Source organism: Python bivittatus, unplaced genomic scaffold (assembly GCF_059951505.1).
Source record: "Python bivittatus isolate LINGU-HERP-01145 unplaced genomic scaffold, Pbiv_v1 ctg000690_np1212, whole genome shotgun sequence".
NCBI lineage: Eukaryota > Metazoa > Chordata > Lepidosauria > Squamata > Pythonidae > Python > Python bivittatus.
The window spans coordinates 8,308,270-8,335,411 of NW_028277096.1; the positions used below are offsets into that span (position 1 = coordinate 8,308,270).

The 27,142-nt window shown below is 44.4% G+C and overlaps 1 protein-coding gene and 1 long non-coding RNA gene across 3 annotated transcripts in view; one reads left to right on the plus strand and one right to left on the minus strand.

Moving 5' to 3' along the window:
- Nucleotides 1-374: 374 nt before the first annotated feature.
- Nucleotides 375-13,967, minus strand: LOC148214379 (uncharacterized). The gene is made up of 3 exons (XR_015798162.1): nt 13,870-13,967; nt 4,613-4,848; nt 375-3,162 (listed from the first exon to the last, which is right to left on the minus strand). It is a non-coding gene; the product is annotated as an uncharacterized LOC148214379 (long non-coding RNA).
- Nucleotides 13,968-14,034: 67 nt separating this feature from the next.
- Nucleotides 14,035-27,142, plus strand: part of TMEM132E (transmembrane protein 132E) — a 201,638-nt gene continuing 188,530 nt past the window's right edge. For both annotated transcript variants that reach the window (XR_015798161.1, XM_088152267.1), the window contains exon 1: nt 14,035-15,067. Coding sequence is in view for 1 of the 2 variants with exons in the window: in XM_088152267.1 (XP_088008393.1) it covers nt 14,995-15,067 (73 nt within the window). In the remaining variant the exon portion in view is untranslated. The remainder of the gene's footprint in view (nt 15,068-27,142) is intronic.

Sequence of the window (27,142 nt, forward strand, 5' to 3'; positions counted from 1 at the left end):
AATTCCTGTTCTTGATCTTGAAGATGCAACCTTTAACCCTGAATGTTAACAATCTGTTTGCAACTATGTGAGAAGGGAAAACTACTCTGCTTATGCTGCTGGCTGGGGAATCCTGGAAGCTGAGGTCCACGTATCTTAAAGTTACTAAGGTTGAAAAACACTGATCTAGTCGAGTATCGGCTTTGTGATCCCCGTAGCCCAATGGGGGAGTTGGCAGAGAAGCAGCGGCAGACCTGGTGGAGATTCAAACTTGGCTCCCCAAGACATGAGTAACTATGACACACTTAAGCACACTGGGTGTGGTGCTCCATGTTTATTTTTTAGCCACCATTTCTGCATTGGTAAACAGAGTTAAGGTGTGGACATTGCTAGACATAGACAAAGAGGACTGAGGTGAAGGTATGGCTTGATGCATTCCCTAATTCTTCACTAAAAAAGGCTTAAAGCACATGAACTTGTCCTTAGTTGTGCTTCTTTTTAAACTTCCATAATTTATCTTGGAAGCAATGGTTATATTGTCTGAAAATTGTCATAACCTTCCCTCCACCCCCAACAGGTCTCCATCAAAGCTGGAGAAAGCAGTTGGAGACCTATGTTGTCTGAGGTTGGTTCCAGCAGCTGTCAAACTGGGAGCCATAAATAATCTCCAGATCTGGGGGCCGTCTGTGTGTCTGTGTGCATGCGTCTGTGTGAAATAGTAGTTTATCAGAGCACTGGAAAAATAATCAAGCTACCCTTTAGGCAATGCCAGGAAGCTGCCAAAGATAAACATGCGGGAAAGAAAAGGAGAATTGGATCCCAGCAGCAAAATTTAAAACCTCCAATTGAGTAAAATTCCAACCACTGACCAGGCTGGTAAATCAAGTGCTGCGGTGAAAACAGAAAAATCAATGGTGGACACTGAGAGCCAGAATGCTGCATTAGATGGATTTGTATCAGAGAAGTCTGGACTTGAATAAGTGGCTGACTCTGAGGGGCCATTGCTGACTTCCATATAGCCCACGTTTTTTTAACCTAACCTTCCTTTTATTGTGAGCAATAACAGCCCCTTCCTATGCATCTGGCAACCACAATTACGTTCTTTCTTACACAAGGAACAATAGATTGATGATGATGGTGGTGGTGGTGGTGATGAAGAATTTATTAAACTTGTAAGCTGCCTGACTCCCAATAACTCTAGGCAGCTCACAACAAACAAACAAAAAATTACAATACAATCAATAAAAGATAAAGATAAAAGATGCCAAGCTTCCCCCAACAAAGGCCTGGGTGAAGAGCCAAGACTTCATGGCTCTTCTATACAACAGCAGAGTGGGGGCCATCTGATGAGAGTCCCCTTCCAGAGGTGAGGCACTGCTACAGAGAAGGCACACTTCTGAGGTCCAGATAGATGGCATTGTTTAACTGAAGGAACCTGGAGCGTACCAACCCTGCAAGATTGAATCAGCCAGGTGGATACTATGGGAGACTATGGGTTGTAGGCACTGACCTAAGAAAACCAACATGCTTCTCCTTGAGAACTTTTGGCCACAGGACAGATCCCACCACAGAGGCCTCAGGTGAAGCTCTGCCTCTTCCCATTAGAGGTGAGGGAAATCAGATAACTTCCCCATTTCTTTGGAAGTCACCAACTCATGCTCGCACTAGCCCTTGGAAGTAGAATTCCTGAAGGGTTCCCACCTTTTCTCACGGAGGAAGGAGATGGAGAATGGAAATGTTGGTTCATAAAAGAACTACTTCCTCAAATAAGATCTGGTAGGGAAGGCCCCGTGAGTGCCAGCTCTGAAGGAACCTTATCATCTGGGATTATGAAGGCACTGCTACCCCTCTCCTTTCAAGGAATGTTACACCTGAGGCTACATCAGCACCTGTTGTTTAGAAAGGCCACAAAGTCCTGGCTACATCAGAAAGCCTTTGGGGATTGAGTGGGTTCCCCTGTGCAATGTGTGAATGCTGTTATGGAGAATGATTCTCCTCAGCATTATGGAAGTGAAGATTATTATTATGGTTGGTTGCACAGTCAGACAGATGTTTAGACTGGATTTGGCATTTTTGTCCACCTATTGAGTCCTTCCCAAGGACCTGGGATAGGCAGATGTTGTTGTTTGACGATGTTAAAGGTATCATTGCAGGATGTAAGTTGCTCCAAGAAAAGCTGCCTTTTGCAATTGACTGATGGTGATTTTGTCAATGCCGATGGTGTTCAAGTGGTGCTCCAGATGTTTTGGGATTGCACCCAAGGCGCCTATTACTGTTGATACTATCTTTGCTTTCTTTTGCTACAGTTGTTCTATTTATATTTGCAGGTCTTTATATTTTGTGATTTTCTCCAGTTCTTTCTCTTTTCTTCTGCTGTCTCCAGGTATTGCAATGTCCATTATCCAGACTTTTTGGTCTTTCTTATCAATAATTGTTAAGTCTGGGGTGTTGTGTGGCAGGTGCTTGTCTGTTTGAATTCTACAGTCCCAGATATTATTATTACTACTACTACTACTACCACCACCTTGTTCTGTTATCATTTATTGTTTTAATTTTTTTCTCTATCAAAGTGTCCACCCCTTAAAGTTGTCTGTGATTGAAATGGCCGCTCAGCCCAAGTATAAAGTATAAAGAAAGAAACAAATACATAAGTAAGTTAAGTACTCTAACAAACTCAGCAGAGAGAAAAGGAGGCCACCAGGAAATCTCTTCCATTTGTGCTGAGAAAGGGACCCCCTTGTTTCAGGAAGACAACTTACAACTCTAATTTTTGGTGCACAGGGAGGAATTCCAGCACAGGAACAACCCAGAAAGACATTGCTCTGTTTCTATGTCACCAGATTGCTGTGTTTTCCAAGTAGGGGAGAGCTCAGTAGTGATAGTGGTGTGTGTGTGTGCGTGTGTGTGAGTGAGTGAAAGAGAGAGAGAGAGAGAGAGCAAGCACATGTGAATTAAAGCTGGGAACAAATGACCTTTTGAAATTCTCCAATTTGTAAACAGAGAAACTGGATGATCAATTTCCTTCATTTTTTTCTATGGGAACCAGAAATCTTCCAACAATTTTTTAAGTTTCCCTTGAGCTGTGGCAGCAGCCGGCCCCTCTGAAAACAATCCTATGGCAGGTATTTGATCCTGATGTCTTCTTCCCTTGGGATTAAATGGGAACATGGAAACCCAGAGGAGCTGCAAATGGCAAGATATTATATAAAATGAAATTGTATATAATGCACACACATCTCTTCGCCACTTTTGTCCTAAATAAGTGTAAAACCACATTCTCCCTTTCAGAATTTCTGAGATTTTTCATGGCCTTTAAAATATATATATATTTTATTTCTACAGGGAATTCTCTTTCATCAAACTGAACAAGAACTCGTAGGAAAAGATACAAGGGGATTTCTCTGCCAGCACTAATTTAAACCTTCCCTTCCCACAATCTTTCCCCATGCAAGCACGTGTGGGTGCACACGTATGATGGGCATGAATCATACTTGTGCACAGGAGAAAGAGCAGGGTGGCTGTGAGCAATCCCCAGGGACTCCCTCTGGCGGAAAAAGGCTACGCTCACTTACATTTCACAGGGGCTACTGATGGCACAGAAGTGCTGCAGAAAAATGTGTGCATTTTTCAACTCTCTTAAAAAGATCGCCAGGATCTTGCAACCTTCCTGCTGCCCACACTCATTATCCACCTGGCCAGACTCCAGCAGCTCATAGGAGATGCAGATCATAGAGCCCGCTAATTAGGGTTTACTCTCTTGGCGCGACCAGCCTTCTCTAACCTGGAACCCTTCAGCCGGGCCAGGATTGCAGCTCTGTCAGCCATGCTGGCTGGGGAATTCTGGGAGCTGGGTCCCCACAACATGCTTAGCCAGGTCTGTTTTGCAACTTGCCGAGCTTTGTTCATTTTAATCACGGTTAGGGTGTTGCGTGTGTGTGTGTGTGTGTAGGCGAGACTATTGTGTGAATTCTTAGCATTTGGTTGGCTTATGGTGCAGTGTATTGGGCAAACCCGGAGCGTTCGTTTTTGCAGAATCCGAGTTAAACACGTTGGGTGAACACAGCCCCGAAATATGGTTACCTTTATTTATATTCTCCACCCCCACTCTGCCGATGTGGTGTGAGCTGGCCACAGACAAGCAACACCCTGCAAAGGCAGGAGGAAAAGGGATGCCGAGCCTGGCTGTTCGGCAGCTGTGTTTGATTTTTGCACAGGGCTTTACCCAGAGACAACACCAGTTCCAGCAAACCCATCTGACACATCAAATTCGGTGTGAAATTTTCTATCTCCTAATTTTGGCATCCTCCATTTGCTGTAACGAGACCGAGGCTGAATAGAAACATCACTGTAAGCATCTGACCTCCCTGGGATATTTTGAAATGTGACAAAGCTGACACCAGGAGGCATCTTCCAAGCCACCGTCGCAAGGAGGGTTTTCAGTAGTGGTTAATGTGAAAATGGATCGTGGGCGGGGGATAAATAAAAGGAAAAAGAATAAGGCTGGAACAGAGTGCTTTGTTCGCACCCTACGTATACTGACACCCTGAGCCACGTTTTGGCTGTTTGAATAAAGGAAGGGACAGGAATTTCACCCAACATTCAGAGTGTGCCAGTATCCCCAATAATGAATTACCTCATTCTTTCTTCTTCTTCTCCTTATGTTTCTATCCCATCTTTCGTCTAAGGAGCTGAAGAGGCCCTACAAGGAGACGCCTCTCCCTTTATCTTCACAACAACAAGCCTGTGAGGTAGGTACAGAGAACCACGGAGATGACCTTGAAGAAACTAGGCAGAGACGATGGTTGGAAAAGTATGCTGGAAGCCCTGGAAACCGCCAGGGCCTGAGAAGAAGCTCAGAGTGAGTCCTCCCTAATTCATAGGGGTATAAGAGCGAAGGAGAAGAAAACCCAGTCAGGCCTTCATGATTCAATTATCAATAAAAGATACCAATAAAGTAAAGTTTACTGGATTTGTGGAGTCTGTTTCCTGACCTGGCCCACCTCGAAGGGCCGACTGTAGGTTAGTCTGAGAGAGAGTGTTTTAACCAGTCACCTAGTGAGCTCCATTTTCAAATAAGGATTTGAATCTGGGTTTCCTTGGTCTTAATCCAACACAGGGACTACGATCACAGAAACATGCACAGCCTGATTACTAAATGAACGATAATACTTTACCATAAACTAAATCAAAAGACTGGCTTTCCACAACATGCTAAGGCCCACATACATGCAAATGCAGCCATTGGATCTTGTTGAGCTGGTTAAGCATGTTGTATGAAGACATCCACAGTGTTTGCAGGATGCCCTCATTCCTTTCTTTATTTTCTTTTTTCAAGTTCTACCTAGTTTTCTACTCTCACTCACAGTGGGCTAAGCCCAGCATGAACTATGGGTAAAGAATATATCAATCTATGGCATGGGATACAACACAGCAAACCTTCATACAATCCGACTGCATGAAAGTCATTTAGTTCAACCCCACCTGCTTGTGCAGGATCTGCTAAACCATTTTGAGCAGATGGCTCTCCAGCTGCTGTCTGAAGACTTCCAGTGAAGATCTTCTTGAGGCAACCTATTCCACTGATTGACAGTTCCTATGTCAGATAATTTCTCCTAATATCTAACTTGGATCTACTTTTCTGTAATTTTAACCCTCTGGTTCCGGTCCTGCCCTCTAGGGAATGCTGCCTGGGGAATTCTGGGAGTTGAAGCCCACATATCTTAACATGGCCATGATGGAGAAACACTGCTCTAGGGTAATAGAGGAAAAGTCCACTCCCTCTGCTGTGTGACAACCCTTCGGGAATTTGAAAACTACTATCATATCGGCCTTCTCTTCTGCAGGTTATACATATCCAATTCCTTTAACTGTTCCTCACTGTTTCCAATGACCTCACATCTTGATAATTTCTCTGACCTCGGTCTAGTTTGTTGATGTCCTTTTTAGACCACCGTGCCCAGAACCGGATAGGAATTCCAAGTGCAGAGTGACTCAGACAATTACTCCTGTGATCTGGACTTGATGCTCCTTTTCGTACATCCCAAAGTGGCGTTTGCTTTTTTAGCAGCTGCAACATGTGCACGTTGGTTTGCGTTCAACTCGTGATCTACTAGAACGCCCATGAACCAACTGCCACGCCAGGTCTTCTCGTTGTGTATTTGTCCTTTTTTTTCTCCCCAGATGCAGAGCTTCACATTTCTCCCTGTTACATTTCATCCTGTTTGTTTTAGCTTACTGTGCTAGCTTGTCTAGATCTTTTTCAATCTTCTCTTTTTCTGAAGTCCAAGTTTTGTGTCATCTGCAGACTTGATCATCGTCCCTTCACTCCCTCCATCCAGGTCGTGAATACAAATGTTGAGCGGCGATGGGCCCAGGCCACAATCTTGTGGTACTCCATGCGATACTACTCTCCAATCTGTTGCGAAGCCATTAATGAGCACTCTCTAGCTGCGGTCATTCAACCAATTATGAATCCATCTAAGAGTTGTATTCTCTAGCTCATTTTTACTGTTTTATTAATGAGGATATTTTGAAAGACTCTGTAGAAGGCTTCGCTGAGATCACTTATCTGCATGGCATTCCTTTTATCTACTAAACCAGTAACTCCATCAAAAAGGAGGTAAGATTACCCTGCCCTGACTTTTTTATAACAAACTCACGCTGGATCTTGTTTTCTGTTGTGCTTCTATCCAAGTGCTCACAAACAAGCTGCTTAGTAATCTGTTTCAGGACCTTGCCCAGAACTGACATCAACATGATGGGTCTATCATTTTCCAGGTCCTCCCCTTTTTCATGTCTGAAGATAGGGATGATATTTGTTCTCTTCCAGTCTTCTGGGATCTTGCCCATCCTCCTGTCATCAAAGATTACAGTTATCAGTCCTACAATCACCTCCGCTAGTTCCTTCAGTGCCCTAGATGTAATCCACTGAGCCCCAGGAGACTTAAATTCATGCAAATTATCTAAGTTCTCTTACCATCATTCTCTCCTTCCAGATATGGTGCAATAATAGGCATCTAAGGCCTACTTTCCTTTCTGAGAAAAGACAGACAAGGCTTATGAGTGAAGGCACTCTGCCTTCTTGCCATCACCTGTTACTCATTCACCCCTTTTCTCCTTGCAACAGGTCTACAGCCTCTTTGCCTTTCCTTTGGTTTCTGACATAGTCCTTTAACTTTTTGCCCGAGGTCTCACAGTCTCTGAAGATCTGTTTCTTCTGGAAGCATAGTTGATTCCCACATGAATAATTAGGAAGGAATAGTTATCAGTGGATAGGAAGAGTCTCAGCAACCTGTCCATCGCATCCCAGATGTGGATACCTGGAAGACAAAACATCTCCCACATTGTATCAGGACTGCATGCTGCAGCCTTGGTTCCCCTCAGCCAACACCCAGCACAATGCGCCTCTTCTTCCTCAAAGTGGTTCTTTGGTTTCTTCAGAGCGTGAGGGCCCAACTATCTTCTGCTCTGTTCTCTTATGCCAGGTTGGTGAGGCTTGTCCAGGTGGCTGTGGACTGTCTGTTAGAGGGAGACCCTGACATTGGTTGCTGGGCTCCACTGGCACTAAGTGCCTCCTGATCCTCTTGCTTTCCTGGGACACATACTTCTACTTGTCTTCCTCTTCATGTTCTCTGGCATTGACTTCCTTTCTCTGCTTCTCCTGAGGAGCTTGGCCGATCCTATCCAGGAACCTGTCACCTTCACAGAAGCTCTTTCCTCCTCAAGCTCTTCTCCTCTGATAAGGACACAAGCTTGCACTTGTAATTTGGATTCTCTTAAGACAGGAGGACAAACAATGCACTAAGCTTCCTTGCTATCCACACTACTTGGTGTTGGAGTCTCTTGGCACATTCCCCCTGCCAAAATTCTCTGTTTACTCTCTCTCTTCATTTACTGACTGAACTTGTTGTCTGGAAAGCTGCCTTCCTTAAAAGTCTTTTGTAACTTTTGCAGTTTACATTTTCACTTGATTTGCAAAATACATTAGATTAAACAAGTGTTTTTCAACCTTGGCAATTTTAAGAAGTGTGGACTTCAATCCCCAGGATTCCCCAACCAGCATGGCTGGCTGAGGAATTCTGGAAGCTGAGGTCCACACATCTTAAAGTTGCCAAGGTTGAGAAACACTGGATTAAACCAAAATGAGATCAAGTGCTTTTGATTCAGATTGTCGCTTGAACCCAATCTTTGTCTTAGGATGCTGTGTTAATGTGTCACCACATTAAGCCATAATATCTATTTCTTTGGGCAGTATGTGCCGTGTCCTAAAATTCTGGAAAGGTTTTGCCAGGCACTGTTAACCAGAATTCTCAGCTCTTTGACCATTTTATGTGAGAGCTGAAGTCCATACCTCTGGAAGTTGCCAAGGTAGAAAAACAGTGGGTGACATGGACCAAGGGTTGACCTGGCTTAAGGAAGCCTCCTCCCGCCTCAGGTGACAGATGCTCTTGGGGCAAAGAACAACTACAAGGAACTTGAGCCAAGTGCGGTGTAGTTCACCCAAAGTCCATGCCATCTTATGCTTTCTTTCAGCAGCAAAAGGTCTTGTCTCACCTTTGCTAAACTCTGAGTAGAGCCAACCTCTGAGTAGGTATATTTAAGATCACTTGCCTTCTTTCCAATATTCATACACGTTCACCCTGATTATGAATTCACACATTTTCTGGGTTTGTACAACATGCTAACATTTTTTAAAATCTCATCATGGTGTATGGTGACATGTTACCTTGAAGTCTGCGACTGGAGTTATTGGAATGAATCAGGGGCATCCACAGGGTATGGTTGAAAAAAGTCAAGATGTTGCACACATGGCACATATAAATACCAGGTGGAACTTTGCACCATCATGGTTGCCATCTTTACTTTTTTGACCATCCCTTCAGAGGCTCCTAGAATGAATGGAAGACAGAGCCACTGCCAAGTTTCAATTGTCCCAGTGGGGTCTATTGTCCATGTTGTGTGAACGTGTTGGATGACTCCCAGAGCCATCTGCACTGCACACAAGTCTGAAAGAACTTGAGTACTAAACTGGACAGTGATAGTGAACATGGTGAGGCGTGTTTTAGGAGGGAAAATGAAGGTAAAGGAAGAAGAGAATGTGGAAGAACTATGGCTGGAATGACAGTGGTAGTGGTAAGAATCAGCAGAGAATGAGATAGAACTAGATGTAGAGCAAAGTCAGTGAAAGACAGGGAGGAAGAAGTAGGAGGAAGGAGATAGAAAGAAATGGGAAACATGAGACCCCTTACAATGAATTGTGGTGAGAACTAGCCCAGGGTGACTCCAGGAAGATGGAACCATGAGGTGGCCTGAAATCACAAGCAGATCTTGCGCAATGATGGGAGCCGAGTGAAGGCAAGCAGGGAGGGTATGCAGGGATGATGGGAATGTGAAGGAAGGCATTTGAGTAGTAATGGTTGAGGCAGATTTGGGGGGAGGTATTGGGTTAGCCACTATTCTTGGAAATTTGGGTGGCACTCTCTCTGATGGTTTTTACAAGAGGGATCAAAATGGAATTGGTCCAGGAAACACTTGGTAGTTGATACTGTAGAGCCATATGCTGAGGGGCACCCATATTATTACTAGTTATTACTAAATATTGTGGATTTATTATGTTTACATATGTTTTTATTGTTGGATTTTATGTAAAACATCAGGAGTCCATATGGAGTTGGTGGCATACAAATGCTATAATAAAGAATTTTATTGATTTATTAAATTTTTATACTGCTGCAATGAAAGTCTCTTGGTGGTACACAATGCAATTCCATTTAAAACATCCATAGTACAAAAATATTCAAACATCCACTGTAAAATGAATACTAATGACCAAAATAACCCACGTATAATTTAGAACACCTGGCAAACACCCACATTCATATAATCAATGTCAGGGTAGGCTGAATACAGGCCATGTCAGAGAAACATCTCCTCCTAGCTTGAGGATTCTTTGACATCACAGAAGTAGAGACCATGAGACATTTCTCCTGGGATGGGTTATTCCTGTTGAAGAAGATAGTTCTGGAGGTACCTTGGTACCAAGCCATGTACTGCCTTATAGGTTAAAGCTAGCTCTTCAAATTGCAGTTGGAAATCTACTAACAACCAATGCAGGACTGTTGGTATAGTGTGTTCCTGGTGTCCAGTGCCAGTCAAGAAGTGGGCAGCTGTATTTTGCACCAACTAAGGTTTCCATGTCGTCATTAAAGGCAGCTCCTTGTTGAGCGCATTGCAGTAGTGCTACACTGCAGGGAGTGATAAAGGCATTTGTATACGGTCCATTTGCTCCATGTAGGGCTATAACTGGTACACCAGCTGGAACTGGGAAAGGCCCTCCTGTCCATGGTTTTCAACTACCATTTAATAGTAGCCTTGAATCCATGAGGACCCACAAGTCTGGAATTGGTCCCTCAGGAGAAGAGTCAACATGGGAGTCATTCAAGAACATCAATGGGCAAATAGCAACTAATCAAATGGGTTAACACTGCTCAGATTTAGTATGATGGGTGAATGCATCCATTAGATTTGTAACTGCCCTGGTTAAACCAATTGAACAAAGCTTTTTCTCTGAAGGAAGGACCTATTGACTGGGATGGTGCTAACTTTAAAGACCCCCCTCAAGTCTTGCTAGACTACCTCATCATGTTGATAGGGGTGTTCCTGGGAGGGATGAGCGAAAAATGCTGGGAATGTACGCCAAAGGAAATACCCCCAGTAGGATCACTCAAGGCAGACCTACAGCAATGATGGGAGCCCAGCTGCACATCAGAAGCAAGCAGGCATCTATACTGGGCAGCAGCAATAGAGGAAGATGCTGAAAGTGGATGATCACTTTAGCTATAAAGGCAAAGGCATAATTTCATACAATGCAGGAGAAGACAATGGTAAATTACTCTTGCATTTTACCAAAAAAACCACATGGATCAACAAGATATAGTGACTGACAGAACAGTGCTGCACGATGAGCCCCTCAGGTCAAATGGCCCTCAACATGCTACTGAAGAAATGCTGGGAATCTTTTGGAGTTTATCACACAGCTAGATTAAATCTTTGGGACATCTAGTTGCTGATTTTGCCATGCAGGAAACGAAAACCCCAAGATACAAAGACAGAAGTAGAGTGGGAACATGGAACATAAGAAGCATGAACATAGGAAAGCTTTATGCTGAATCAACTATGCACGGACATCATAGGCACCGGCAAACTGAAATGCATCTTTTTATTCAGAAGATCCAGTAGAAAAAATGGAGAAGAAATGGCATTACTATATCCTTCCTGACTATGAAAGCAAAGACGGTACTCGAGTACAATTTAGTTAATAGCAATGAGACTTCACAGACAATCCCTTTAATATGACAATTATCCAAGTTTATGCTCCAATCCACTGATGCAGAAGAAGAGGTGCTTGATGTGTTTTATGGTTAAGTTCAATCTGAAATCGATAGAACATGCAAGCAAGATGTGTTGTTATGGTTGGAGACTGGAATGCCAAAGTTGGAAATATTCAGTAAGAAACTGAGATAAAGGAGAATAACTTTACAGTTTCTGCCATCCAATTATTTCTTCATCCCTAGAACAGTGTTCAAACCATCAAAACAATGCCTATATACATGGACATCACCAGATGGAGTACATAGAAATCAAATCGACTATATTATTGGTATAAGGAGGTAGAAAAGGTCAGTTACAACAGCAAAGACATGATCAGGGGCTGACTGTAAAACAGATGACTGGAACTGCTCACATACAAGTTCCAAATCAAACTAAAGTAGAACAAAGCCAACCGAGTTCCACAATATGATCTTGAACATCTACTCACCATTTTCAAGAAGAACATGCTTTGAAGTCGTGAACCTCATTGATAGGAAACCAGAGGAACTATGAAATGAAACCAAATATGTTTTTAAGGATGAATGTAAAAAGAGACTGTCAAAGACCAAGAATCAGAAGAAAGAAAACTGGATTTCAGAACAGATGGTGGGAATTGCCAAAAAGAGAAGCCAAAGCCAAGATCTTATGAAGGAATTTAACAAAGAACTTCAGAGAGCTGTTAGAAGAGAACAATATTATAAGGACATCTGTAAGACATCAAAGATGGAAGCAGGCACAGAAAAATGGGGAAAATCTTCCAAAAGATCTCCAGAAAGAGGTTCCAACCTTGAATTAATATGCTAAAGGATTCCATAGACAGAAACTGTTTCAAAGGAGATCAAAGAGAGATGGAAGGAGTATACTGAAATTCTGTACAGTAAGGATGTCAATATCTGAGAAACCTTAGAAGATATTCCCTACTTACAAGATCCTCTAATATTTGAAAATTAAGTTAGATTAGCATTCTAGCCATTACCAAGTTAGAAGGCTACAGAAATTGATGGAATATCTACAGAAATGTAGCAAGTAACAGAAGAATTAGTAAAAATTTTAACTAGCTACAGCAGTCCCCATGTTAAGAACGTCCAACTTATGGACAACTATGCTTACGAATGGGCTGTCTATTACTAAAAATGGCAGACGGCGTTCTCCTTCCTCGAGCCGATGAACCGTTGAAGCTGTGCAATGTTTTCATGAACCGCCGAAACTACACGTTTTTAATATACAGCCTGTTTTCAGTGGCTTTCAATGGTTCATGAAAACATTGCATGGCTTCAGCGGTTCATTGGCTCAAGGAAGGAGAACACCGCCTGACATTTTTAGTAATAGGCAGCCCATTTGTAAGTACAAATTCTGACTTCTGTACAAATTTGAGTTAAAGACAGGCTTAGGAACGGAACTCATTCTTAACCCGGAGACTGCCTGTATGCCATCAAACCTGGAGAACAACATGATGGCCAACAGATTGTAAGAAGTCAGTCTATGTACAAATTCCAAAGAAAAGAGACTTAACGGACTGTGCAAACTTTTGCACAATAGTCTTAATTTCACATGCTAGCAAAACAATGCTTAGGATAAATTCAACACAGATTAGAGCCCTACATGGAAAGGGAAATGCTAGATGTTCAAGCCAGTTTCAGAAAAGGCCAAGAAGCGTTATTGTTCATGCATCTTTGATAACCGAGAAAGCTAAAGAATATCATAAGAATATGCGATTCACTGATGGTTAGAAAGACCTTTGTGTTGACCATGTCAAACTGTGGAATGTGCTTGGGAAAATGGGAATCCCAAAACGTCTCATTGCCCTCATGTGAAAACTATGCCTAGGACAGGAAGCCACAGATCAGACTGGACATGGAGAAACAGGCCGGTTCCAGGTTGGCAAAGAAGAAAAGCCTGTAGGTTCTCTCCTTCCTTATTCAGTCTATATGCTTGAATACATATGCAGGGAGGCTGGATTGGAAGATGAGCGTGGTTTTACAATTAGAGGAAGAAACCGGTGCTGTGTAACCTGGCGCTGCTAGCTGAAAATGCAAATGATCTGCAAGCTCTAGTAGGAGCACAGTAAAAACATGGGACTGACACCAAAGAAACAGAAGAACAGCTGATGACAACAGGTGCAGGTTGGAGAAGGTCTCCTATCTATGTGGTTGGTAAAAAAAACCAATCAACTTTCAAGGACGGCTTCTTGTTGGGTAAATCCGTAATTTACAACGCAGTTGGCAGCATTCTCACAAGCTTAATCTACTCCCTGAATTCGTACCACACCCTGAACCATTAACTGATTAAATAATCTTGACGTCTTTTTTAAGTGCAGCCCTTAAATACGTCTCTATCCTAGTTCAACCTGTTGTGTGGACGCAACCAACCAGCTGCGCAATTTGTTCAAGAAAAAACTGTTTTTCCTCCAAGGCGCCGCAGGGGTCCGGCTGCTGCCCCTCCCCCGCCCCGCTCACGACCCTCTCTGCCTCCCTTCCGCACCCAGGTTCCGGCTCGCCGGCAGCAGCGCGTGAACAATACCTGCCGGTACGAAATGAGATCTTCGTTCGCACGGGCACGCTCACCGCGTGTTTGCAGAGCCGCGGCCGCGGCGTTAGAAAACTCCTGGGAAAACACGTGACGAAGGGAGAACGCGAGGAGGAGGGCAGGCTGGAGGGGGCGGGGGAGTCTCTCTCGGCTGCTGTGCTCGGCTGGGGAAGGCTCAGATCGGCGCATCTTCGCCGCGGAGACAGGCGGACGGGGAGGCGGGCGGCGGCGGCGAGCCTGGAGCCCCGGCACGCCGGCCGTGGCTTTCTGCCTGCCGCGAAGCGATCGCCCGCGGAGCGCGGCGGCTCTTGCGGAGGCGCCGGAACGCGCCGGAGTCCTGCCTCCCCAGGGGCGCCCCCGGGGCCTTTAGACGGGGCGGCGCACCTCCTCTCGCCGGCGGCCCCGCTCTCCAGCGCCGCTGCTCCCGAGCATCCCGAACTTTCTTCTGTTCCGCAGCTCCGGATGTAAGTTACGCTCGCCTCCTTCTCCGCCTCCTCCTCCTCCGCGGATCCCGCCGGACGCCCCGCGAAGAAGAGCCGCCCGGCCACTCGCACTCGGATTACAGCTGCAAGCTTTTTTTCTTCTCTTTCCTTCTCCCCCCACCTTTTTTTCCTTTCGGGGAGACCGCCTTTCTTGTTTTACCCATGCCCTCCTCCCCTCCCGCCTCCCCGCACTTGGTTTCCTCTGGTCCTAATTACTTTGGGGGGGCTGCATCATTAAGCTCTTCCGTGCTGGTCCTTTCTCCATTTTGCAGCCTTCTCCCCTTGGATTTTTTTATTGCCTAACGTCGCTCCAATTCCCTGGTTGTTGTCCCCCCCCCCCGTTTTGCCCCATTCCCATCCGGTGCCCGGCCCGGATTGCACGTGGGGCCGCTGCGTTCCCTTCCTGCCCCTCGGAGACTCTTGCACCCCACGGACTCCCTGCTTCTTGGCGAGGGGCGGTCACCCCCTTGGGCCGATTCTGGGCTGGCTCAAGCCAGAAGTAGGCGGCCCCCTCTTCTTGTTCCCTCCTTGGGCCCCCCCGCCTCATAACCCCTCCTTTCGCCTCTGCCTTTGGCTTCTGTTTCGGATCGCACGTGCTTGGATTCGGTTTTCTCCACGCCTCGCCCCGGATTCCGCCATGGCCTTGGCGAGGAGGGCGCGCTCCGGACCCGCCGCCCTTCTCTGCTGCATCGGAGCCCTCCTCAGCCACGGTGAGTGAACCGCCACCGATGAAGGGGAGGGTCGCTCGGGATTAATGAGGTGGGAGAAACCGGCTTTGCATCCTTTAAAGCAGTAACCGCGATAGGCGTAAGTCTGGGCACAGGCAGAAGATACAGAGTTAGCCCCAACTGCCTTGAACTCCTGCCAATTAGCTGGTTTTTTGCCGCTTGTTGAGAAGCAGCACAATCCTGAGGGAAGTTGCAAATATATCTAATCATGTTCAAAGTGCATTTGCAAACAACCAGGGTTTATAAAAAAGTGTTCTGAGCATATGTGGAAGACCCTGTCATTTGGTACCATAGCCCGTATACTGTAATCAGATACAGTAACTGTATTAATGCTTGGGCATCTAAGCATGTGCAGAGTGCCTTTCCATCACCACCATGCCCACAACTTTGAAGTTGGTGAAGGGGGGTCTAGGTTAGTAGTTAGGGTCATGGCCAGGCAGAGCCCCAATTTCAAGAGGAGCTGGCGTTGCCTGCACAGCTACCACACCCCTCCCTGTGTTTGTGTTTTGCCTCCTGGCTTAATTTCAGTCAGCACCGAAACTCAGAATTTGATTTGGAGGCTGAGGCTGAGGCTGGTTACACGGGATGCAACAGTAAAGCTTGTGGCAGGCAGTTCGGTAGCTGGGATTTGAGCTGAGCAGGTGCTGTTTAGGGTTGATGGAGAGGAAGATCCCCCCCACCTCCCTTGCTCCAGAGTTGACAACTTGATGCTTCTCCTTGTGAAAATAGGGCTGTCAGGTTGGCAGGAGGCCTAGGGTAGCCTGTGAACTGTTTTCGGCATTAGCTTTTATTTCTGGACCTGGTGTCTCTGAGCATAAGCAGAGCGTGCACCCAAACACAAAGCCATCTTCTGTGTGTGAAGCGTGACTCCCCCCTCTTTGATATTAATCTTGGTTGTCGGTCTGCCCAGAGCACAATGGAGGACGCTTTCATAAGATGGAGGAACGGCTATGAAGACAGAGGGGGCGAGGAAGCCAGTGACTACCAGGGATTTGGTTTTATGGCCCCCATCAGAGGCACAAGGGCTCCTCTTACTAGTTTCTGTGGGTGGCTTGGCATGCCTGTCTGGCTCGTGGTCTTCCCAGAGGCATCTAGACTAGTCTTGGAGAGAACAGATGCTGGACTAGACGTTCCTTGGTCTGATCCAATGGAGTGATTTTCTCAGTTTTGAATAAGTTCTCCTAGACCGAAGGAGGCCCATCCAACCCAGAAATAGGCAACAAGGTACCTTCTCATTATTTTAGGCTTGGATTCCCAAAGGTTTGTGGGAAATGTAGTCCAGAACGTTAGGAGAGAATCAGCTTATCTATTCCAGCCCAGCAGCTTTCTCTTCTGTAGGGCCCAACACAATGGGACACGAAGAGAACAATTTTGATATGTCACTTCAGAGGTATGGTACTCACAGGTATACTGCCCCTGATTATGGAAGCTCTTTTGAATTCTCAGGCCTAATAGCTTCTCTAAGAGCAGTTTTGCTGGATCAGACTCAGGCTCCATTGGGTTCAGTGCTTTTTCTGCATTGGCCAGCTTGAAACAAGACCGCAGCAACCTTTCCCTTTCAGTTGATGAATTTATTTTTTCAGCATAAACATTTATAAGCTGCCTTGAGGGTAGCTAACTGCAATTTATTCCCCATCCAGGATGGCTAACAATAGTTCAAACCGATAATAGAAAGAGATAAAAACCAGTAACATTTGAAAAAAGAAAGGGAAGGGAACCCCCCCCCCCAAAAAAAAACATGTTATGGAAAAAGACAGATCCATGGAATAAGCAGACTGGCCCCACTTGCTTGCTAAAATCAGGAAGTTTTAGCCAGATAGAGAGCAAGCAGTTGCTGCTGTAGTTGTGGTTGCTAGCTGCTTCTGAACATGGAGGTTCTGTTTTGCTTCTTGACCCCAGCCAGGTCTTCATTTTCCTCCCGCATCTTCCTTGGATGCTCCAGGGCATCTCTTGCTGCCCTCTTTTTCCTACCAGAATTGTTGCCATATGCCCTTCTTTCCGACTTCATCCCTGCTCCCAGACCTCTAGGGCAGAGGTCTGCCTTTTTTTAAAGCTGATGCCAGATGGTTTTTCTGAATGGAGAGAGGGCAGGGCACGTCCCTGCTTCCTTAGCACAACCCTGAGTCAAGCTAAGATCGCATTCTCACCTGTCTGAACAAGAGGACTGAAATAATTTCATTTCCAGCCTCTGTTACTGTACTGTGGTTTCACAACTCCATCCCTGTTCTCCTCTCCTGGCTGTCTTTCCTTATTGGACATTCCAGATTGTACCCCAAACACAGAGAAAAATGTGCAATTTTAGCAGCTCCGATAAAGCCGGTTCCAGATCCGCCAGCTGCGGCTCCTGCTCAGCGTCTGGGTTGCCTTGCTGGGGCTGTGCACTCTCTGCACGCTCAGGATGATGATGTGCTTGTGGGAATGGCTGAAGGAGGTTTTGAAATGGGCTCCTTTGATTTCTGCTGGCTGATACCTTGAGTTTGTTCTTCTATTTATGCCCTGGATCTGTGCATTTGGAAAGAGTTGGTGGTTTTCCCCCCCATCTTCAGCTATATTTCTCTCCTCTGTTTTTGGAAGGTTTGGTGCGGGCAAAGCCTTCCTTTCTCTTGTTAAATCACTCCTTTATTCTACAACTGTGAATGCAAAACTGACGGTAACCACTAGAGATCCTGGAATATCTTCTCCTGGGGTAGTGGATTCTTTGGGTTTTCTGCAGCCCGCCATTATACCACTTTTTCAGCCCCTTTTTCCTTTGCCAGCTGGCCTTTAATGAAGACTGGGCTGGGGGAGCGAGAAAGAAACTGGTGGGTTTGGGAAAGGAAAAATGCAGGGGGGTCTGCTTGCGAAGTTGCTCTTCGTGGGTGGCTAGCAGTCGAACCTACACTGCAGAATGAAGCAAAGCCTTGCTGTGCATTTTGGGGGAGACACAGGCAAGCAGCCTGCCCCCCACGTATCTTAATACCTGCCTGTGGCAGCGCTCTCAAGATCACCGGGAGTTAATGTCTCATCCCCTCCATTGCCACAACACACACTTGTAAGGACACTTTTCCATTGAGGAAGTCTGAGCATGCAGGATAGATAAGAACGAAAGGGCTTCGATGCTGATGGTTAAGAACTGTCTACCCACAGCAGAAATGGATTCTGGTTTTGCCTTCCTCCCCTGCCCCATGCTTGCTTGCTTTTTCTTTTCCAGCGTAGAAGAGCTGAACGAACTAGCTGGGGTAGAAAGAGGGGACTTGGTTACGCCATCAGAACTGAAGGGAGTTTGCTTGACTTTTTTATTTCTGATCTCCCCAAGTGGAAAATAAAATCTAGATTTTTCACAGGTCTGAAAAACTGGTGTACACGGAATGACATGTCTTTCTCCCTGTCCGGAGAGGGAATCTGGCACTAATTTTTCCCTTTTTCTCTGCAAGCTGGGAGCGAAGATTGTGCCTAGCCTTGGGGTGGAGAGGAGGGAGCTGGTTTTAGAGCGGATCCAAACCAGGCGTGCAAACTTTGCCTGTCCTAAAGATTCCTTCTGTCCTGCAGTTTTTCTTCCATGCCTGCAGCTTGCATTGTGCGCAGCCTGTAGCGTGACTCCCTGTCTGGTATTTTTTATAGCTGCTTTCTCCAGGGCCGCTGTAAAAGGGGCAAAAATAAATAAATAAATAAATAAATAAATAAATCAGCCTGCCCCATTTCTTTATTTTTCTTCCCTGCCAATCCTAGGTACAGAACAGAGCCCCGAGCAACAGCAATCTATGCAAGCGCATTATAAAAACGATTAATAATATATCACGATGAAGTGTTAAAAAGCTCGGGCTTGGCGCACTGGATTTTACTGCTACGTCTCATTCTACGCGCTTAAGTTTACAAGTAGCTGGGTGCTTGTTGGAGGTGCCCCCCCCCGCCGGGAGCAGATGGTGGATGGGGTAGATGATAAGGAGCAATGCTGGCTGGAAGCTGGACCAAGCTGTCCTGTCAGTGGGGGTGGGGGTGGGGGGGGAACTGTGCAGTTTTTAATATTGATGGCTCTGATGGCTGGAGCTCCAAAGGAGTTTGAAATCAGAGTGTTTTTTTAAAAAATTTTCCATCTTTGCTTGCCTTTACAATGCATGGGCCTCCACGTTTCTCAGCACCTGTAGCCCCTGTGAAAGCAGTGATAAAGAAAGGTCTGTTTTGGTGGGGGAACTGGAAATGGTCTTTCATGTCAACCCTTCACTGCATGTGCTGCTTCATCAGGAGGCGGAAACAAGGTTCAATATTGAAAAGGGGAAAAAAAAGAATTAGATCTATACGTGGAATAGATTTCCCTAACCTGCTGCCCTCTGGATGTTTTGGGACTGCAACTCTCCAGTTCTCTGGTAGCTGCAGTCCCAGTCCCAGCAGGGGAATGTGCCATTGAGGAAAAATTGTCCTGCTGGATGAGGCTAATCAGAGCAATGAACATTGAGGGTGAAGTGGAAGCTCCATATGCAGAAACAGCGTGCCTGATGCCGGGGATGAATAGGAAAGCAGGATAGATAGCGTGCAGAATGGCTTTAGTTGACATCAGGAAGATGACTGGGGTGAGAAAGGTTGTCTCCCCTGACTTGGGTTGGATTAAATACTAGAAGTGTGTTTTTGGAAGTTTGCTTTGTCTTCAAGGAATCCATAAGCTGGAAGAAGTTGGGACAAGGCATCTTTTCCTCCCCACCGTTCCTCTTCTGCCTGGCATTTTTTTGTAAGCTATGGAGCGTATTCAGACCTCATTGGGCTATGGTGAGGAAAGGTTGTATTTTATTTTTTTAGATTCCTTGCTTAAACATGTACTTACATTTCTGCAAAGCTCAGGGCTTCCCTGAACGTGCTGATACCTCTGTGTTTCTCATTGTCCCAGTTATAGTATTTTTTTTCTTATTTCCATCAGCACTTTCCACCTGAGTTCCCAATTAGAGGGAGTGATAACACAGAAGGGAGAGCTTCAAAGCATTCCGTAGTGTGTATAATAATCTTGCAAGGGGTGTATTGTAAGAGTTTGTGGAATTTCTTTTTATTGCTTTCTCACATAAGATGCTTCCCTGAAGTGCTGTTATACCATATCCAATGGAGTCTTTCAAAGCCAACCAGGTTGGAGTTGACCCCTCTTTTTTTGATGCAGCTGATTATGTGGTATCTATTTATTTGTTAGATTTCCCTCATTTTATTCAGGAGCTCCAAGTGATGTACGCAATGCCTGGTCCTTCCATTTCCCCCCATAACAATAATCCTGTGAGGTAGGATGGGGCTGAGGGGGGGTGACTACCCAGTGAGCTTTTGGGGCTGGGGCTGGGGCTGGACTTGAACCTAGATCTCCATGGCATTGGGCCAGCAATCACTACCCCATGCTAAGAGGATAGCCTTTGAGTCTGAAAAATCAGTCCATAGAAAATGAATGATCCAAAAGAGAATATTCAGAGATATGGTTTCTGCAACTTTCATGCTGGGGTTGCCTTGCAAAAGTGTGTGCTCGCTGGGGGTGTGGGGGTGGCAGGACAAAGAAAAACGCAATGCCAGGACAAAAATAACATACTATTTAAATTAAATGTAACATGGAACCAAATGAATATACAATTAATATAGTCTCTCTTTGTGTGTTTTGTAGTTTTCACCTTATAGTTCGGTAGCAGTTTTTGGAAAGATGACAGGGCTGCCCCAAAGGCCTTGGGATCTGGTACATGTGATCCAGAGACCTTGTCTGATTTAAGGTGGGCAAAAAAAAGCAGCATATAAATGGAGTAAAAAATAACCACCCCAAACTTTGGGCAAAGATTCCCAGGCAGAACAATAAAATTCAAATACCAATCCTTAATGTTACAAGGATGTTAGTTTCTTTCCATGCCCCGGTCTGGTGGCATGACTGCTGAATTGTCATCTTGGACAAGTGTCCACATCAGTGCTGTTGTATCCCTTGATTGAAGAAAAGCAATGAGTGAACCAGGATCTGTGCCTCAAATTTCCCCTTCCTACTTATTCATGGGAATAGACTGGCTAGGTTCACCCAGCATGTTAAATCCTAAATCTAGTTTAACAAAACACAATTGCTGTGCTTGCAATTTTTTTTTTTTTTTGCCCCAAGAATGATTTCTGCAACACATTCCCATTTAGCAAAGTCTGGCATGTAGGTGAACCCAGTGAACACATCACACCACAGTGACCTCCTGTTAGCTTGTGTGTGTGTGTGGGGTGTGTGTGTTTGGTTGTTAGTTGTGGGGGATGAGCTATCATCAGGCCCATTTAAAAGATCATTTTATTGGTTCCTGCATGTCTGTCTCCATTTGATGTTTTGGTTGTTGACTGTGGGGTGGATGGTGTGCCATGATCCTTTGGGGGAACTACAGCAGAGTCCAGCTTTTTCATGTTCAGGATAGGATTGTGTTGAAACTGTTGCCTGAGCAGGAAATATGTGGAGCCTGGAGCCCAAAAGCATTGATCTGGGAGGGAAGGGTAAAACAGAAATAAAGGGAAGTTCAGTGAACCAGAATTGTGGGCGAACAAAATGGGCTTCCTACTATCTCAGATGCCCATAATTAATTCCTTATCATTTTTTTGCAGAAAAAACATTTGGCAATAATGTTTTTGCCAAATGTTAATAATTAATAGAGTTGATAAACTCTATTAATCCAAATTGTTACATCACCATCTTAGGTATGAGATCCTGTGGAAGCTTTTATTCGAGGTCATAGTTTTGCATATATTTCCTATAAAAAGAAACACAAATTGGATAGGGGGAAAGCCCTAGAAGTCAAAGTTTAAAAGCCTGTTAACTCTTTATGCATCTCATCTAGCTCCTGAACCATCCAAAAACCTTTGCTAAATTTGAATTTTATAAGCTCTGTGCTTCCCAGATAAAAGGTTTATTACATTGTACTAGGTAACAATATTGGGAAGGGGATGGGAGAGATCTGGACATCTGACTTTTAGACTGAAATTAAGCAAAACAATTCTGTATACAGATTCTAGTTTATTGGTTAAAAAAAAATCCAAATAGCATATTCCAGATTTTTTTTTCTCAATAGTTGACAACATATTATTTTCTATAGAATGGGAGATTGCCATAGCAATCTCAGGATTAGATTACTAGTCTTTTTTTCATTGCTTTCTGTTCAAAAAATTGTGACTACAGTACAGTTAAATTTATGAAACTGGTGAAGACTCCAGACAAGCGGTTTTTCCATTTGGTGGTATGAAAACTATATTGAGTTCCTATTTCCTGTTTACTGAAGGTGTATGTTGAATTTCTTTCTTTTTTAAATAGACACCTGCCTACTAGCTAAGAAGAGGAAAATCTTCCTGAAGCTGGCTAAAGATTTTCCTGTGTGTTTCAATTACAGAGCTGTTTTCCTGATAAGTGTTGATGCTAAGATTTTAATAGCTACCTTGGCACCCAGTTTATACCTTGATTCTTCCAACTACATTAAACCTCAATTTACTGGATTTGATGTAAAGGACTTCTCATGGAACAGGCCGATTTTCTGCACCAATTAATATCATTTGCGTAATGGTATCATTATGGAAATGATGCAAATTTTCATTTGTGTAATGATGACAATGCACAAATGACCTAAATTGTTGAGGATGAGTACTCCTTAACAGATATTCATAGATAATGTGTGACCCCTCCCAATAATTAGTCTGTTAAAATGAGATTTCATTGTACTGTGCATTCAGCTCAAGCTACAGTAATACAGAGTCATCCAGATTTTGATAATATTAGATTCTTGATCAGTGTCCTTGTTCACCATGACTTAGACAGAAGCCAGCAATCATTCAGTGTTTGTAAGTCGAGAAAGCTTTTGATATGATCTCTTGGAAGATTGTGAAACAGGTTTTACATTTTTGTTATTTTTATTTCCATGAATGTTTGGGGTTTTATTGCATCAAGGCATTCTATTCTTGAATGACTGGTGAATAAAACTGTTTTAGTAGTCTGGGAAGTCATCACACTGGGCACAAAATATTTATTTGGACTGGAATAGGTAGCAATTTGTGGTTACATCACCAGTCCTGCCTAATTTCCTGCATCTAATTAATTTGGTTTGGCTGATAGGGAAGTTTTCATTCTGTGCAATCAAAGCCCTTTATTTATTCATTTATTTAGATTTATATAGCCACCCATCTCACTGATATGACTCTGGGTGGCTTACAAGTTAAACCAAAAGAAGTTTGTTCACAAGTTAAGACTCATATAAATAAAATTAAAGCAATTAAAACTGATTAACCAAATATATTTTTTAAAAAAACCCTATTCCTGTGTGATCCCTGAATCTGATTAGCATGGTTGTCTGGGAATTATTTTCTGCAATATAGACATTTTCCTAAAATGAGTAGCAGAACATGGTTCTGTTAAAATTTTGGTTCTTACTGCATCAAGACCCTTCAGTTAAGCAAGACTGATATATATGTTTGGGTGTTAGAAGATACGTGTCTTTTTATATTCATGAATGGTGAAATGGCTGGTAAGTGGACATACTTAGCCATTTTCAGTAATAAAGACATTTGTCAAATATAAGTAGTGATCTGCTTATCTACGTACTAAATCTGATTCCAGTGGGGAATTTCTGTCGTCATATTTTCATCTTTGAACAGGTCTCCTGAAGAGGTTGGTTTGGTTAGTTGGAAAGTGGGTATTCCAAGGTATCTTTGAAAAACACTGAGTTCTGCCCTGAATTGGTAGCAGGACATAGTTCCTGTAGATGTTGTCATTCTTACTGCATCTTGGCCCTCCAATTAAACATCTCTGGCGAACTGGTTGGCTGGCTAGGAAATGTGTATTCTAGGGTTCCCCAGTCTTGCTCCAGATGATCTCAGGGATTAAGACATAAAGGATAACACGTAAAGGGTCAAAGAACTTAAACACAGCTCATTCTCACTGAATCTCCAATACATCTCACTGTGATAAAAGTGATTAACTCAGTTCCAGTATTGATTCTTGTTAGCCCTTTGAGGCAGGCAAAGTCAGGAAACAGATGCCACCAGAACTAATGGAACTCTTATTGTTATTAAAACATTGTGAAAGCCTGACAGAGTTTCTCCCTCCCTCCCTCTTGACAAAAGGGAGTCAGGGTGGGTGTAGAGGGCAGAGGGAATGGCCTTGAAGCACAGGAGGATGAGCCACTACAGCCAGATAAGCGGGGCTTGAGCCCACGCCAAGAAACGAATTCCAGAAAACGTCTCAGACAGGCCCCTCCCTAGTTCAGAAGATAAAGGGAGGGGCTGGGGAAGCGCATTTGGAAGATTCTGTTAGTAGAGCTGTTACAATAAAAGTTTTAGACCTCTATGGCATTGGTTTCTTAGTCTGATCTACCTTACAGGGCTGACAGTGGGGCTGTCTTGAGTTTATTTATTTGATTTATATAGTTTGTTCTTCACTCCTTCCTGTTTTTTCAGGCTAAGCTGGTATTTTCATAATAGCTGTTATGTACCTTCTTCAAGGCTATTTCTGAACTCTCTAATTCCTTTGGCTCTGATCTCTTTTTTTGCTCACCAGGGAGTTTCGTGCACCAATCGATTATATTCACTTCTTTTGGCTGTCTTGCACTTTCCTCCCCCAAATGGGTTAGGATTAGGATTATCGATTGATGGTAGTCAGTTACATCTGCATATTTATGTGCCCATCTCGTAATCACAACAAGGGTATCCCACCGATCGATTATGTCTACAGTGGATTTCATTTTCCACAACTTCCTGAAATAGCATTGGTATTTTCTGATTGGCTACTGATTTAAAAAAAAATGTCAGACTTCAGCTCCTCTTTGGACAGCTTGAAAGCTGTTCTGTGACTTCTAGCAACATTGGGATTCATGTACAGTAATACCTCGGTTCACGAACAATTCGGTTCATGAACAGCACCGTTCACAAAATTTTGCTTCCGTTCGCGAACTCTGCATCGGGTGATGAACACGACCCGTGGCCATTTTCCCTGCTGTGACACGTGGTCGTGGCTTCCTGTAGGGAGGGGGACTCTCCCTCCAAACAATAACTGCCTCCCCACCCGCCTTCCTGTCCTCCAAGCCTCAAGCAAGGTTAGCGTTCTCTCTCTTCATAGTGTACTGTACTATACTTTGTGTCATATTTTTGTGGTTTAAAAAAAAATACATATGGTTCAGAACGGATTAACCGTATTTACATTGAACCTTATGGGAAAATTTGATTCAGTTTGCGACCAATTCGGTTCGCGACCAGAGTTGTGGAACGAATTAAGTTCGTGAACTGAGGTACCACTGTACATTTGGGAACTAGTTTCAATATTTGTGCACTTAACATGATAAGATACACAAGGAAAATGCTGGGTTGGTATAATTTCAACCCTTTTTACTGATGAAAAGCTCACATTATTGCATAATTGGAATTGAAAAGTAGCAGATAGGGCCAGTTTTCCCAAAACATGGATTTATCACATCATCATCATCAGGCAAATCTTTATGACGGTTATACACCAGCAATAAATCTGCCAACCATGCCAAGAGCCAACAACCTAAGCATACAATAAGGGAGAAAGTTAAATGTGTGAACACAGAACTTACTAATCTGGAAAAAAATAGCCAATAAACTACCAGATATCACAGCAACAATTCTGTCACTTCTCTCAGACCCAGAACCTCCCAGTTCTGGCAGTGATATGGAAGTGCAGCACCAATTTAATGTATCTGCCCCACTGAGTTTCTCCCCTCTCAAACCATCTGCCACCACTGCCTCTCTTTTGACTCAGGCACACAGAAAGCTGTTTTGATTTCCTCACCAGTAACAGCAGCACCAACTTCTCAGAGCTCCACGCCAGCAATGTTCAAGGAACTCGTGCAACCCAAGTAGCTGATGCCCCAAAGAAACTGCCTTCAAAGCAGAAGACATCCTAAACAAACTCTTATCTTCACAGCAACCCAATGTCAAGGTGTACCCTCATTTGTTCCCCTATCTTAAGAGCCTCATCTGGACTTGAGGAAACCTGATTCACAAGAGGAGCAGCCCCCCTCACTTCTTCTTTCACTGGGCAAGCCAAAGGAGGTCCCCCTGCTAAAGAGATGGGATCTCTGCTTGCCAGTGATGCCCATTTTGTTGCCCTGCACTGATTCTTCCAGTCCCCTTGCCAGAACTACAAGCCACCCTGACTTCTCCTAAGGAGAAGTGAGGCTGGATGGCCAAACAGATGGCAGAGAAGGGAGAGCAGTAACTTAATGATACCCCATCTTCTTCCCCACAGTGGGAAACACAATTGCAACCAGCCCCATCATCAGCTAACGTGAAGCTACTGGCTGCACAAAGATTATTGACCCAACACAACAGTTTGACATCCAAGTGACCAGCATAAGGTCACCTTTTTAACCTGGAATGTGCCTGGATGGGCTTGCATCCATCATAGATCCTTTTTTTCCTGATTTCCTCTCCTACCATGACATCATATTGATACAGGAAACACGGACTGCTGATGAATTGCTACTCGGTGGATTTCATTCATTTTCAATTGGGGCTGAACCAGGTGTAAAGCATGGAAGAACAAAAGGGGGCTAAGGGGGTCCTAGTCTCCACTCTTGCATGCCCCACATTAAGGCCTCTCTCCCCACTCAAGTCATATTCCATAGCAGTGTTAATCCAATTGACCCATTATGCCCTGTATTGTCGAAGGCTTTCACAGCCGGCATACGATGGCTGGTGTGGGTCTTCCGGGCTGTGTGGCCATGGTCTTGAAGTTTTGTTTCCTAACGTTTCGCCAGCACCTGTGACCGGCATCTTCAGAGTGCAGGAGCACAGACAGGAGCAGTTCTCTCTGTGCCCAGGGTGATGTGACCCTCTTTGTGGGTATTTATAGAGATCTGGGGGGGAAGGGGGGATGGGTGTGTGTGTGGGGGTTGGGTTACTGAGTGGCTGCTTGTTTTGGTGTCAGCATCTCTGTGTATCTTCCTGGGGATTAGGCAGGGTAGAAGAAAAACCCTGCCTAATCCCCAGGAAGATACACAGATGCTGACACCAAAACAAGCAGCCACTCAGTAACCCAACCCCCCCACACACACCCATCCCCCCTTCCCCCTCCCCCCAGATCTCTATAAATACCCACAGAAGGGT